Raw genomic sequence first — 15,000 nt, forward strand, 5'->3', positions numbered from 1 at the left:
GCCCTCGTCGACGAGAGGGCCAAACTAGTCAGTGATTATACATTTACACATTAACATGCTTCCATTTGAAACTTCGAGGTCGTCATCGTGGATTGACGCCCGACCAAATGTAATTGAAGCCCGACGGAGCGAAGCGACGGAGGGCTTCAATTATTAGACTTTGAGAGGGCGTCAATCCACGATGAAGACCGAGAAGTTTCAAATGGAAGCATGCTAATGTTATTGTAATTCAATCTGACGACGATCTCTTTCCTGGCGATGGTAAACAGAATTGGTTCTGTTTCATGAAAACGCCAACTTGATTGAATTACAATATACATTATATCAAATTTAACAAATAATCAATGTCCCACCCCCGTGTCACAGTCGTGGCACGTAATAGACCTCGGTCATATTGACAGAAGTGCAGGTGGCAGATTATTATTATCATACCTCCACATGCGTACACCTGCACGAATTTTGTTTAAAAAAACCCAAAAACTTAAATACCCCAGGAACATGGAAAAAATAAAGAAGGAAAGCAGAAAAGGAAAATAATGGACGCGAAAAAACAAACCGCTCAACACAGAATTCTGTGAAATTGTAAGAAACAAACAAGTAAACAAAAGACACATTAATTTTTGATTACTTTTTTTTAAAATACAGAAAACCAAATACTACCGGAAACAGGTCCACCGGAAACTCCGAAACCAAGCGTGGTGCTAAGCGCCACACACAGAAACAACACGCGCAGCATTTTTCTTTTCTAATCAAAACTGAGGTTCCGCTACTGGAAAGTAAGTACGGCAAACAATTGTGGTAGCGATTAAACCAGTAGAGGCTGCTTATAAACGTGCAGCAACAAATAAAGCCAAAAATAGACATATCGTAGGGTCATCCTGAACTCAGGTAAAAATGAGTTACTTCCCTTCAGACCTGGAGCGATAGCGTGAACCGATGATTATCAGAATGATCGTAGGGTCGCAAAATGACACCCATCATTGTCCTCCGGAGGCATGCAGGCACTCTATGTTGTCACTGGACACCACTGATATTACCCCCCAACACAAAGTATAGCAGCTGATACGAATGTCATCGACAGTATAATTGTATAGTCGGTTTTGTCATAATCTATGACTGGATAAATAACTAACTGCCGCTGACAACTCAAAATGGCCACACCCAGTCTTTATTTGTAGATATCTACAATTCTTTGCAGCAGCTGTGACCGTACGCGAATGATGGAGAACTGACCGAACAGTTCACACATTTTGTTCTGGCGTGTGTAACAATGGACCGTTCTGATCTGATCTAGTTTAGCTGTCAATCAAACATTAACTTTCGTTACCAATGTAAGGTTGCGGCCAATCGTTCGCCTATCAGTATGAATATTAACCACTTTATCTCGGCAAGTGGAACAATGGACCGCCCCGATCTATAGTCTAGCTGTCAATCAAACCACTCTGGCGCATGTAATCTATGGCTGCAAACAACCACATGTCATTTATGTGACTGTCACATGGCTCCCCAGGCTGTGCCACGCGTTCCTGCTTCCTACTGATACGCACTAGAAGCCGAAAACAGGTAATAGAAATGTATTGAGGGGGTCTCGAGACGCACTAAATCAAGTTCTCGTGCATAATTATACGTATATACCGTAGGCTACATTTTCAGACTGTAGTCGTCAGGTAACTGCAAGTAAGTACCAATGATGCCATGCTTGAGTACTTGCTGGTGTGTGTGTGTGTGTGTGTGTGTGTGTGTGTGTGTGTGTGTGTCTAGTGTGTGTCTGTGTCTGTGTGTGTCTCTCAGTGTGTGTGTCTGTCTGTGTGTCATGTGTGTGTGTGTGTCTGTGTGTCTGTGTCTCTACGGTGTGTGTGTGTGTCTGTGTGTGTGTGTGTCTCAGTGTGTGTGTGTGTCTGTCTGTGTGTGTGTGTGTGTGTGTGTGTGTGTGTCTGTGTGTGTCTGTGTGTGTCTGTGTCTGTGTGTGTATTGTTGTTGTTGGAATGTCTGGAATATTCTGTTAAAAAAAGAGTCATCATGATACACTACTCGTCATCACAAAGCTTTAACAGTACACCGTCACCGGGGAGGCTTTGGGGCCCCTGGAGTTTGGGACCCTCTAACATTCCGATGAGGGGGTCCACGGATCCCGCCTCTAAAAAATCCAAGTGGGGGTCTGGGGACCTTCTATGTGAGGCGTCTTTGGGGAGCCCTGCATTCTATATGCATGTAGTAGTATATAATAATATACTTTATAATTTATATGAATATTGACTACTCTTTCTCGGCGTGTGTAACAACGGACCGTCCCGATCTTATGAAGGACTATGGATCTTTCCAGTGTTACACAGAGTGTCAATCAAATCCCCTGGCTGACATCATGAATATTGCATGTTGAAATATCATCACCGAACATTCCCTATAAACCTCTTCACATAGTTTTTGTTGTTGTTTTTTCTCGTGCAAGAGAGAGAGAGAGAGAGAGAGAGAGAGAGAGAGAGAGAGAGAGAGAGAGAGAGAGAGAGAGAGAGAGAGAGAGAGAGAGAGAGAGAGAGAGAGAGAGAGAGAGAGAGACACACACACACACACACACACACACACACACACACACGACTCACACAAAACACACATAAAAACAAAAGTACGCAATCACAGTTAGAACTTCCTTTGAAAATGTTTGCTTACCGTGCAAACTGAGCCCAGTAGTAAATTACAACGGATGTATAAAGGGAGGCCATCACGCTATACGAACCAAAAATAGTTTTGGAGTTGCCTCCCTTTACATGAGTTCCTTGTTGAGGTAATTCTTTTTATTTGTTCTTATTTCCTCACTGTATTAGCATATACTGCACGTTCATTTTAATAACATAAAACAATTTATATTGTTACATAATACAGTTGTAAAATTACAGGTTTTATTGCTCAAACAAGACACATAATTGATGCTTTTACTATGTGAAAAATATTAAACCTTCTAATTTTTAAAACCCTCGTGGAGTTGGGGTCTAAATATACCGCTACAGTAATAAAAGGGCCTTTGTCATATATGACACTTGGTGCCTCACGGCGCCGGGCGGAATCGCAATCAAGAGATTTCGGAGGCAAAATTTCTGTCATAGGGGCAGTTGGTGCTCATTCGGCCTGACGCCCCGCGAAAATTCTAAGTTAATGTCGATCAATAAATTTATCAGCACTGCAAGGTCTTTCATTCTACATTTAGTCAAGATTTGGCTAAATGATTTATCATAGACGGGGAATCAAGACGAGGTTTGTGGTGTGTGTGTAGAGCGATTCAGAGAAAACTACTTTTTCTTCTTCTTCTGCGTTCATGGGCTGAAACTCCCACGTACACTCGTGTTTTTTACGAGTGGAATTTTACGTGTATGACCGTTTTTACCTCGCCATTTAGGCAGCCATACGCCGCTTTCGGAGGAAGCATGCTGGGTATTTTCGTGTTTCTATAGCCCACAGAACTCTGACATGGATTACAGGATCTTTTCCGTGCGCACTTGGTCTTGTGCTTGCGTGTACACACGAAGGGGGATAAGCCACTAGCAGGTCTGCACATAAGTAGATCAGAAAAATCTCCACACTTAACCCACCAGGCGGCTGCGGCCAGGATTCGAACCCTCGACCTTCCGATTAAGAGGCCGACGTCTTACCACCCCGCCACAGCGCCCGTCAGAGAAAACTACTGGACCGATGTTCACGACATTTTACATGAGAGTTCGTGGGTATGATATCCCCAGACGTCTTTTTATTTTTTCGATAAATGTCTTTGATGATGTCGTATCCGGCTTTTTGTGAAAGTTGAGGCAGCACTGTCACGCCCTCAGTTTTCAATCAAATTTATTAAAATTTTGGTCAAGCAATGTTCGACGACGTCCGGACTATGGGATTGTATTTCAGCTCGGCAGCGTAAAAATTAGTTGATTAGTTTGCTCATTGAAGTTGTCATTAAAATCGAATGTTCACTGACAGATTTAAAACCGAATGCATCGTATTCTTCAATTTCTCCTGAATTCCTAAACATATACATATGTCATGTTTACACTAAAAATGTGCTCAGAATTACAGAAAATAGGTAAGTACTGTGTTCGCAAGCTACCGGCATAAATAGATCCCTGCGCCTTGAGTCCGAGTCTGGAGATACGCGCGATATAAGACTTCATATATATAACAGAATCCGTTAGTCGCCTCTTACGACATGCTGGGGAGCATGGGGTAAATTCTTCCCCCTAACCCGCGGGGAGTTGGGAGGTCTCTCAAGGTGGATTCCACTGTAGCACTAACCAGGTGAGTGGATACAGGGAGGATGCTATTCTTTAACTAGCACTGTTCACATGTATGGAATGCTATTCTCTGGTAGTGTGTGCTTCCAAGCAGAGCAATGCGTCTGTGTCTGATTCACATTTGATTTGATTTTGTTTTGTTTTAAATCAGCCAGCCCATGCCAAATGTCTACTGGTGTCACAACCACACACCTGTCACACAGTGGTTGAACTTTTCCATAATTCTGGTCTTGGGGAGTGATACAATCTGGGAAAAACTCAGACAACAAAAGAATGTCAATTTACTCCCACATATAAATCAGAGAAAAAGTGCATTCAGAAAAACCTCATTAATTTGACCGCAGATAATGTTCACCCGTCTCCCCGTATTCTGTCTCTTCTCAAAAATGTGTTCAGTAAAGAGGCACAGCAAGGAACAGAACTACACCTAAACTATGAAAACAAGAAGGGCAAAGCCCATACGACTCACATGCTTGACCTTGACCTTTACATCCAAGGTCATCCAAGGTCATGCAACACAAAGCTGTTAATTCAAGACATAGGAAGTAAAATGGTGCTTATTGGCTCTTTCTACCATGAGATATGGTCACTTTTAGTGGTTCACTACCTTATTTTGGTCACATTTCATAAGGGTCAAAGTGACCTTGACCTTGATCATATGTGACCAAATGTGTCTCATGATGAAAGCATAACATGTGCCCCACATAATTTTTAAGTTTGAAACAGTTATCTTCCATAGTTCAGGGTCAAGGCCACTTCAAAATATGTATACAATCCAACTTTGAAGAGCTCCTGTGACCTTGACCTTGAAGCAAGGTAAACCAAACTGGTATCAAAAGATGGGGCTTACTTTGCCCTATATATCATATATAGGTGAGGTATTGAATCTCAAAAACTTCAGAGAAAATGGGAAAAATGTGAAAAATAGCTGTTTTTTAGGCAACATTTATGGCCCCTGCGACCTTGACCTTGAAGCAAGGTCAAGATGCTATGTATGTTTTTTGGGGCCTTGTCATCATACACCATCTTGCCAAATTTGGTACTGATAGACTGAATAGTGTCCAAGAAATATCCAACGTTAAAGTTTTCCGGACGGACGGACGTCCGGACGGACGGACGGACGGACGGACGACTCGGGTGAGTACATAGACTCACTTTTGCTTCGCATGTGAGTCAAAAAAGGAGAAAAAGAAATTGCATAAAATTTATCATTTGTGATTTACCACCAATGAAACAATAGATCATTTTATGAATCAATGGGTCAGTCTCTTCCACGCTTGACCAGCTGGTCACTTGACCAACTTTTCACCTGAGGCATCACATTACAAATGTTAATGTTTCAATGATCAGTGTCTCGTGGCCGACACCTGTTCAAGCCTGCAATACAGTGGAACCCCTCTTTTATGACATCTAAATATCTGATTTTGTTTGTTCGTTCATGGGCTGAAACTCCCACGGCTTTTACGTGTATGACCGTTTTTACCCCGCCATTTAGGCAGCCATACGCCGTTTTCGGAGGAAGCATGCTGGGTATTTTCGTGTTTCTATAACCCACCGAACTCTGACATGGATTACAGGATCTTTTTCGTGCGCACTTGGTCTTGTGCTTGCGTGTACACACGGGGGTGTTCGGACACCGAGGAGAGTCTGCACACAAAGTTGACTCTGGGAAATAAATTTCTCGCCGAACGTGGGGACGAACTCACGCTGGCAGCGGCCAACTGGATACAAATCCAGTGCGCTACCGACTGAGCTACATCCCCGCCCACAAGGTCTTAAAAGTGAGGGTCTTAAAAGGGGGTTCCACTATATCCAACTGCTGTTTTGTAGTACAGTGGAACCCCCTTTTCTAGCAGAGCACCCCCCCCCCCCCCCCATACCCTTAAGACCTTGCATTTCTACACTTTTCATTTCATTTCATTTCATTTTCATTACTTTCTTGTCCCATCGCTGGGAAATTCGGGTCGCTTCCTCCCAGTGGAAAGCTAGCAGCAACGGAGTCGCGCTACCCAGGTGTCTGCGTGTTTAGGTGTATTCAGCCACCTGCACTTATGGCAGAATGACCAAGGTCTTTTACGTGCCATTGTGATGACACGGGGGTGGGACATGGCTTCCGTCTCTGGGTCTGCACATAAAGTTGACCCGTGTCCGTCCCGGCCCGAATTCGAACCCAGCTGGGACCTTCCGATCACAAGTCCAGTGCTCTACCACCTGAGCCATGTAAATTTACCTACATTTGAATACATGTACTCCCTCCTTTTCTAAGGCCCGATTTGTGCAGATTTTTGCACAGGGTGTCCACTGTACATACTCAAGCGACCAGGAGTTTGAATAAAATTTGGGGCGGGGATGTAGCTCAGTCGGTAGCGCGCTGGATTTGTATCCAGTTGGCCGCTGTCAGCGTGAGTTCGTCCCCACGTTCGGCGAGAGATTTATTTCTCAGAGTCAACTTTGTGTGCAGACTCTCCTCGGTGTCCGAACACCCCCGTGTGTACACGCAAGCACAAGACCAAGTGCGCACGAAAAAGATCCTGTAATCCATGTCAGAGTTCGGTGGGTTATAGAAACACGAAAATACCCAGCATGCTTCCTCCGAAAACGGCGTATGGCTGCCTAAATGGCGGGGTAAAAAACGGTCATACACGTAAAATTCCACTCGTGCAAAAAACACGAGTGAACGTGGGAGTTTCAGCCCACGAACGCAGAAGAAGAAGAAGAAGAATAAAATTTGAGAATGCAAGTTGCTTGTTCATTTGAATTTTTGTTATTCTCAGGTGCCAGGAGAATGGTCCCGAATAACTCTCTTACTCTATTAATTTACACATGTATGCGTTCAGAGCGCTTACTTCCCTTTGTTCATCAGACCAGTAGTTTGGATGTTTAAAATATATTAGATATGGATGTACATGTGCACTTGTCATGGTCACAAAATGTTGAAACCAAGTTCAGGAAGACTCACAACAGCTACACACCTCTTTCATCGAAAACGTATGGACAGCAGTGTATTTGAAAGAAGAACTCAAACAAACAAAACCCTTTTTCCTTACTGTTTTTATTTACTCACTTTTGCAGAATCCATCATCAAACATTCAAATCAGTGAAATCATCAAAAGATTTGCTCCTCCCCCTTTCACACACATAAACACACATTTGCCCACACACACACACATGCAGGCACAAAACCCAAATACATGTATGCAGGCATCCAAACACACACACACACACACATTGAACACGCCCACACACACCAAAAAAACAGATACATGCGTGCATCCATCCAAAACACACACACACACGTACACTAATGACCACTGAACCAGCAACAATCACAAGATGGCAATGCGACAAGGTGTCTGTTTGACCTTGTGGAGAGCATGTTCTTTCAGGAGTAAGGTGAGGTCACGTCGCACATCAGGAATGTCCACCATTCTCTTCATCTTGACGTCACGCCAGTTCCAGTCCAACACAATCCCGTGAAGGCTGCTCAGCTTTAAGCACCCTGCACAATTAAGCATGAAAGTTGCTTGTTTATATCAATGCTTGTTATTCTCTTAGATTTCAGGAGATGCTGACATCCGAAGTCTGCACAAAGTTGAATCTTTGTAATAAGTTCCCCACTGAGACCCGGGTTTGAACCCACACCGATAGGGACCAACTGGTTACAAAGCCAGTGCACTACCAACTGAGCTAAGTCCCCGCCCAAAGAAGTGAATTGTGAGAAACGCTGCGGCGAGTGAAGCAGCAAAGTTGCGGCACTGAGCTTCACAGCGCATATTAAGAACAGCATCATAAAAGCGCTATGGTCATAATTTTATTAAAAATAAAATAGTTCTGCAGCGTCAACCACAACAGTTACTCAGCTATTAAACTTTTTTGTGACCAAGCACACTAAATGCAGTCCACCTCTGTAGAACCAACCCTTCCCGATGATGTATCTTTTCCCCAAATCTTACCCGCTTCAAGGAGGGCTTGCACCCTGTTGGGAGTTCCTATGCAGGCATGACACACCTTCTTCTGCAGGAAAGTCTTCTGCTCATCCAACTAAACAGCAAAGAAAAAATTATGTTAACAGAATGAAAACATCCAGTTCACAAAATATCAACACAAGGTAGAGAAAACGACGTAAAAACCTCAGATAACTTACAGACACACGTACACACACACCCCACACAAAGTGACACATGTATGTTTATATGTGCATGCAAAAAACACATGCACACACACGCAAACATCACATTACAACAGCAGATTTCTTTACACAAAATAATTACAACAGAAATCATATTGTTCACAAGAAGAATACAAAATAATTATAATGGTAATGAAAACAATGTTGTCCTAATACCCTGCAACTAATTATCATTGTACAAAACGGAAAATATAAACTGCAAGTCCATGGCTTTATTTAGAAGAAAAGGTGAAAGAAAAGTTAACCATGCAACCAATGATCCAAGGGAAGTAACTGTGCTCAGAATCAAAACACGAGAATTTCTTTCTTTATTTGGTGTTTAACGTCGTTTTCAACCATTCAAGGTTATATCGCGACGGGGAAAGGGGGGAGATGGGATAGGGGAAAGGGGGGAGATGGGATAGAGCCACTTGTTAATTGTTTCTTGTTCACAAAAGCACTCATCAAAAAATTGCTCCAGGGGCTTGCAATGTAGTACAATATATGACCTTACTGGGAGAATGCAAGTTTCCAGTACAAAGGACTTTAACATTTCTTACATACTGCTTGACTTAAATCTTTACAAAAATTGACTATATTCTCCCCCTAACCCACGGGGGGTACGTTTATTATTGACAAAACAAAACGTTACACTTACCAGTACATCAAACCAAAGATCTGTTTCATAAGTGTCTGTCTGTCCGTCTACTTCAAAGACCTTTGGGACGTACTAATAAATGTAACGTTTCGTTTTGTCAATAATAAACGTTCCACTTACCTACCATTCTTGTTTTTTGATTCTGAGTTTTGGAACGTTGGCAGTCTATCTGTTTTTGGATTTGTGCTCAGAACGAAAACAAAGCAGTAAAAAGAAATCTTCTCAGGAAATCATCAGACTTAATGATGGCTTTAATATAAATGTGTCCACTTACCTCCTCAGATTAATTTACCTGTTAACTGATCTTTTCTTATGCAGTCCATTAAAAACAACTATTCAAAACAATAAAACTCACCTTCATGTGCTTGGCAAACAGTTTTGCTGTCTTACACTCTTTTCCCAAGAACGACTTGATTTCTCTGAAAAATATACATCTTCATCAGGAAAATAGGATAAGGAATGCATTAAAATTGCCTAAAAATTAGGTAACATTCACGCTAAGTTAAAGCATATTAAAAACCATTTGTGACCCTCCACCACGGAATGAGTCACATGTCACCTTTGCATGATTTTCATATTTTTACATTTAAACTTTTCCTAAAGAGTTTTTTATGCTCTATCCAGTGGTGAAAACCGTTTCAGAAAAGAGCGAAAACTGTTTGAGTATAAGCCTGTGATTAAGGTGACCCTCACACTGTTACCAGACACTCCCCGGACTTATATATTAAGCCTAGCGCAGAACCGCGCGAGGTGACATGCGACTCATTTCGTGGTGGAGGGTCACATTTTTCAAAAGTGAATTTTATCAAATTGTTCCGGACAAAGTCAAAATCATTATTGGTGCCCAACAAGGTTAAAATGTAATTATCAAAGCAAACTTTTGGCACTGAGCAAAATGACTCCAGTCAGAAGCAATGTACCCAAAGCAAGACATGTACATACAGTAAAATGACTCCAGTCAGAAGCAATGTACCCAAAGCAAGACATGTACATACAGTAAAATGACTCCAGTCAGAAGCAATGTACCCAAAGCAAGACATGTACATACAGTAAAATGACTCCAGTCAGAAGCAATGTACCCAAAGCAAGACATGTACATACAGCAAAATGACTCCAGTCAGAAGCAATGTACCCAAAGCAAGACATGTACATACAGCAAAATGACTCCAGTCAGAAGCAATGTACCCAAAGCAAGACATGTACATACAGCAAAATGACTCCAGTCAGAAGCAATGTACCCAAAGCAAGACATGTACATACAGTAAAATGACTCCAGTCAGAAGCAATGTACCCAAAGCAAGACATGTACATACAGTAAAATGACTCCAGTCAGAAGCAATGTACCCAAAGCAAGGCATGTACATACAGTAAAATGACTCCAGTCAGAAGCAATGTACCCAAAGCAAGACATGTACATACAGTAAAATGACTCCAGTCAGAAGCAATGTACCCAAAGCAAGACATGTACATACAGCAAAATGACTCCAGTCAGAAGCAATGTACCCAAAGCAAGACATGTACATACAGTAAAATGACTCCAGTCAGAAGCAATGTACCCAAAGCAAGACATGTACATACAGCAAAATGACTCCAGTCAGAAGCAATGTACCCAAAGCAAGACATGTACATACAGTAAAATGACTCCAGTCAGAAGCAATGTACCCAAAGCAAGACATGTACATACAGTAAAATGACTCCAGTCAGAAGCAATGTACCCAAAGCAAGACATGTACATACAGCAAAATGACTCCAGTCAGAAGCAATGTACCCAAAGCAAGACATGTACATACAGTAAAACCTCCCTTTTAAGACCCCATAATATAAAGAATCCCCCCTTTTTTCAGACCTTCATTTTTCTAATCTTTTGCTCTTAACGTTTGTACATTCACCCCAATATATTAAGACCCCCTCCCTTTGAAGACTTGAGTTTCGCAGATTATTGAAGGTCTGAAAGGGCGGGGGGGGGGGGGTGATCTTAAGTCTTAATAGCGGGGTCCCACTGTACTGACCGGTTCAACTCGACAGCTCTGACTGCTGAGCTGCACAGTATGAGGATGAGCGGTGAACCGGGCGACAGCTTGGCTTTCTTCACCACCAGGGACCAGCCAGGTAACACTTCCTTCAGGTAGCCATCGCTCGACAGGTGCTCGTTGGCAGGGAAAAAGTCTTACATGCAAAACAAAAACAAACAATCAAAATCAGTTTAGCTCTAGGAACTATGCAAGCACACCTGTGGCCCGTTTCGTGGAGGCAAGAATTGCTTCAGGCTAGCCTCTTGCTACGCAAGACAGCGAGGGTGTATACGAAACGATTTGGGGGCTAGCTAGGCAAGAATTAAACACGATTTGTTGATATAAAAAAATCACCTGCGCTCGTCAGTTAACACTAACAGCCATAAACGGCCAATCCGACTGGCACTTGTGCAACCACTTTTTTCTCACGTAGCAAGCACCTCCAAGACATGCTCGCCTACTCTCGCCAAATCTTAGCCTTCATTGCAGCAAGAATTCCTTAACAAACGCTACTTCCTCATCCCACTTGACAAATCTCACGCCCAAGAAACGGGGGACAGTTCTATAAACTGAAGACAGGGCACTGAGAGATGTATCCCTGGGACACTGCACCCATGACCACCACCCACCTACCCTAGGACTGCTCACTACATGAGTAAGAAAGAAACAGCACGGCCAGTCAACGTACAGTGATACATGCTATGAGGGCCCCCTGTGGAGAGGACACCTCCCTCGAAAAGATAACTTTTACTGTCCCTGTTTCTAGAAATACATAACCCCTACCAAAATATACCTGTCAATGTCATGACAGAATATGCGCTGGTGTCCTTTCGACACAGGTACCACTGTCTTCCCAGCTTTTCAGAACGTTTGTGAAACTACAAAACAGCCAGCACTTTCACTTGTTATCGCACTGCAAATGACCCTCGACTACAAATAGACCAACCAAAATAAACGCTGATGTACCTGATTCTATTGAAAGAGTATCCTCATCGCTGTCTTCATCAGATTCAGAGTCCTCAGTAGCCGACACAGCAACCAGCGGTTTTAGCAGCTTCTTCACATCCTCTGGTGTGCCTGCTTTCTTCAGGCTTCCTTCGTCTTCCTCTGTGATTTTCCTCTGAGGCAGAAAAGAAATCTATTTGTATTATGTTTAAATAAACTGTATTATGTTTAAATAAACTGTATTATATTTAAATAAACTGTATTATATTTAAACAAACTATCACTTGGGCTCCTGGGAGTTCAAGATGATCATTATCATATTCCTTCAAGAAGTAAATTTAAACCACAGTGTTGTAATCTATGGTGTTAATGTTAGAAAAGTAATTTTGAAAAGTAAGCATGACTTCAATGACACTTCTTTACAAAATGAGATCCAAAAAAGGGAAACAGTGTGCACAAACATAATGATTAACACACAAATATTAATTCAAGGTTCCTCACAACACCATATTGCTTATATAAGTCAAGCCTGCTGGCTACATTACAACTAACAGTATAACAAGTTATTCATTTCAGTTTTTACAGCCCTGCAACTCAGATTTCCTGTCTATTAATTATTATAGCAAGCCTTCAAATAACACCTTGTGAATATTACTACATGGTGTCCACAAAGAAATAGCACATGTAATCCCAAGCAGATGATGCCAGTGGCCTGGCTGCCACAAGCAAGATTATTTTTCATAAATCTATTTCCACCTTGCCATGGTAGATAAAATATGAATGTTTTTTCTTCCTACTCCACAAAAATTCTTCTGCTGTAAAATAAACTGTCTTCGTGCAAAAAGGATCAGATGCATGCCTACTGCACGTGGATATAACACACAGCTGGCAATATGATAAATAGGCATTACTTCTGACCACAACCAAAGCAGAATGGCGTACTAATAAACATACCCTCACAAACTTTCCTCTGCCGTTTTTCTTTTTCTTCTTGCTCTTTTTCTGTCCCTTCTCTGGCGATTTAATCCCATCACCAGTGCCTGGGCGGGTTGCCTTGTCTGGAGGTGTAGATGGTTCATCAGACTCTTCTCCTGCGCTGTCGTCCGATGGTGCTGGGCGCTTCACTCCTTGCTTCTCTTTCTTGTCGGTTTTTGCCGAGGAGACTTCCTTCTCTGCAATACATACATCAACGTCAAAATTAGTTTATTTGAAGATACAATTCCTTTGCACAACATATGCACAATTCCTGTGCACAACATATGACTAATACTAATAGTATGTTACCTTTTGCCTACCTAGAATATTCCTGAAATTGCCCCTGCCCCCGGAACTGGAAGCATACTACTATACACTACAGAGTAAATAAAAAGTGGTCACCTAAGTAGCTAGGAGATGAGCTCATGAGAAAGTGGATTTTTCTTTTCCAAGAAGGGTTTCTTTTGTCCGACACCCGTGTGTGTGTGTGCGTCACAGTGCGTGTGTGTGTGTGTGTGTGTGTGTGTGTGTGTGTGTGTGTGTATGTGTGTGTGTGTGTCACAGTGTGTGTGCATGTGTGTGGTAATAGTTCTTATTGTTTTAGAAGTGTGAAACGATCGACGTGTTTTCGTTTTTTCATTTGCGTGGGTAACTTACAAAATGAGATGATCAAGAAGAAGAAGAAACGCACACTACCAGTACCTCACTACAAAATGCGAGAAAATGAAACTAGGCTTACCACACGTGCCCATGTGACTAGATCAAACTTGAATGCACCTTTACATCTACGCATTGAAAAATGAGAGTACATTCTTGATCGACATTTGCTGCACCACCCCGGTTACAAATCAAGCTAAACATCGAGCTGATGAGCGAAATAATTACCATCTTCTGCCTTCCACCATTCATCGTCGAGATCGTCCGCCATTTTGTCCAACACTATCGAGGGGACGTAACTCTAGAAAAAAAGGCATGCCCCTGTGACGTCACCAGAACCTGTGCTTCTTTTGATTGTATGGTTAGCAGCACCGAACTAAAGTACCCTTTTATTATTTGTTTTAATGTTTTTATCACATCGTCAATGCATGTAACTCCAGTTGTTGCTACTTAATTATTTTTAATTTTCAAGATATGTGCAACGAGATTATGATGTCAAGATGGATAGAACCTGCTAGAAATATTCTCTCCAAAAAACACCGATAAACTTTTTCTCCACTGACTTAATTTGCACATGCCCCCTATGCTGTCATGAAGATTCTTCATACAGTTTTAAGCGGCCTTCGCCTTTGGTTGACACGATACTATGCGTGATTAGGTTTTTCATTGCATCAAGTAAGTACTAGGGTCAATTGAAAGTATCAGGCCCGCCAAGGATTAAGGAGTTGACTTACAAGACTAGAAAAAGTTTACATTTAAACATTGTCCCTCCGGATCTACACACACGTGTTTCACCTGTGCCTCAGAGCCTTGCTGCCATTGCTGAAGAAGCGTTTGTCTCGCAACCGTAGGAAGTCCCCAAAGGCAGCAATGACGACGTCATTGTCCGTTTCGTAGTGCAAACTCTAAGGTACATCTTCGTGTTTTAAACATTTGATAGTTTGAGGGTGCCAAATCTGGCGAATGCAGCGGATGGTTAACGATCACCAAGCCGCATTCATGATTTTTGCCATGGGAACCAAGGCCTACTTTTGGGCAGGGGCGTTCAGTGTCTTTAACGGAATAATACCTCTTTGCGGTCCCGTGTTCCTTGATATGCTATCTTAGTTGTTCAAGAAGTATGAAATAGAATTCACAGGTTACTGTCTCATCTTTTGGAATTAAGTCCAACAGGAAAATCATCTTTGCGTCAAAAAAACTGATGCCATCACCTTTTTTTTCAGGGGAGATGACCGTAACCTTGTTTAGTGGGTAATAACCTCGATGCCCCTACTGCACGTAGGCTGCTTTGTTTCTGGCTGAAAGTGGTGT

At 42.2% G+C, this 15,000-nt stretch overlaps 1 protein-coding gene, 1 long non-coding RNA gene and 1 other non-coding gene across 3 annotated transcripts in view; 1 reads left to right on the plus strand and 2 right to left on the minus strand.

Moving 5' to 3' along the window:
• The window catches only part of LOC138960861 (uncharacterized), a 1,898-nt gene extending 1,080 nt beyond the window's left edge, over positions 1 to 818 (minus strand). The window contains exon 1 of the long non-coding RNA XR_011454084.1: positions 661 to 818. This is a non-coding gene — a long non-coding RNA (uncharacterized lncRNA). The remainder of the gene's footprint in view (positions 1 to 660) is intronic.
• Positions 819 to 3,008: 2,190 nt separating this feature from the next.
• LOC138963328 (U11 spliceosomal RNA) lies at positions 3,009 to 3,134 on the plus strand. Its single transcript, XR_011454793.1, has one exon. It is a non-coding gene; the product is annotated as a U11 spliceosomal RNA (small nuclear RNA).
• A 4,175-nt stretch (positions 3,135 to 7,309) lies between these two features.
• Positions 7,310 to 14,005, minus strand: LOC138961698 (uncharacterized protein C3orf26 homolog). The gene is made up of 7 exons (XM_070333367.1): positions 13,918 to 14,005; positions 13,012 to 13,229; positions 12,079 to 12,232; positions 11,110 to 11,266; positions 9,456 to 9,519; positions 8,228 to 8,315; positions 7,310 to 7,773 (listed from the first exon to the last, which is right to left on the minus strand). The coding sequence occupies exons 1-7, from the start codon at positions 13,958 to 13,960 to the stop codon at positions 7,601 to 7,603; spliced, it is 897 nt and encodes a 298-aa protein (XP_070189468.1). The 5' UTR covers positions 13,961 to 14,005; the 3' UTR covers positions 7,310 to 7,600.
• Between the last annotated feature and the right edge of the window lie 995 nt (positions 14,006 to 15,000).

The sequence above is a fragment of the Littorina saxatilis genome, linkage group LG3, assembly GCF_037325665.1.
Source record: "Littorina saxatilis isolate snail1 linkage group LG3, US_GU_Lsax_2.0, whole genome shotgun sequence".
Taxonomy (NCBI): domain Eukaryota; kingdom Metazoa; phylum Mollusca; class Gastropoda; order Littorinimorpha; family Littorinidae; genus Littorina; species Littorina saxatilis.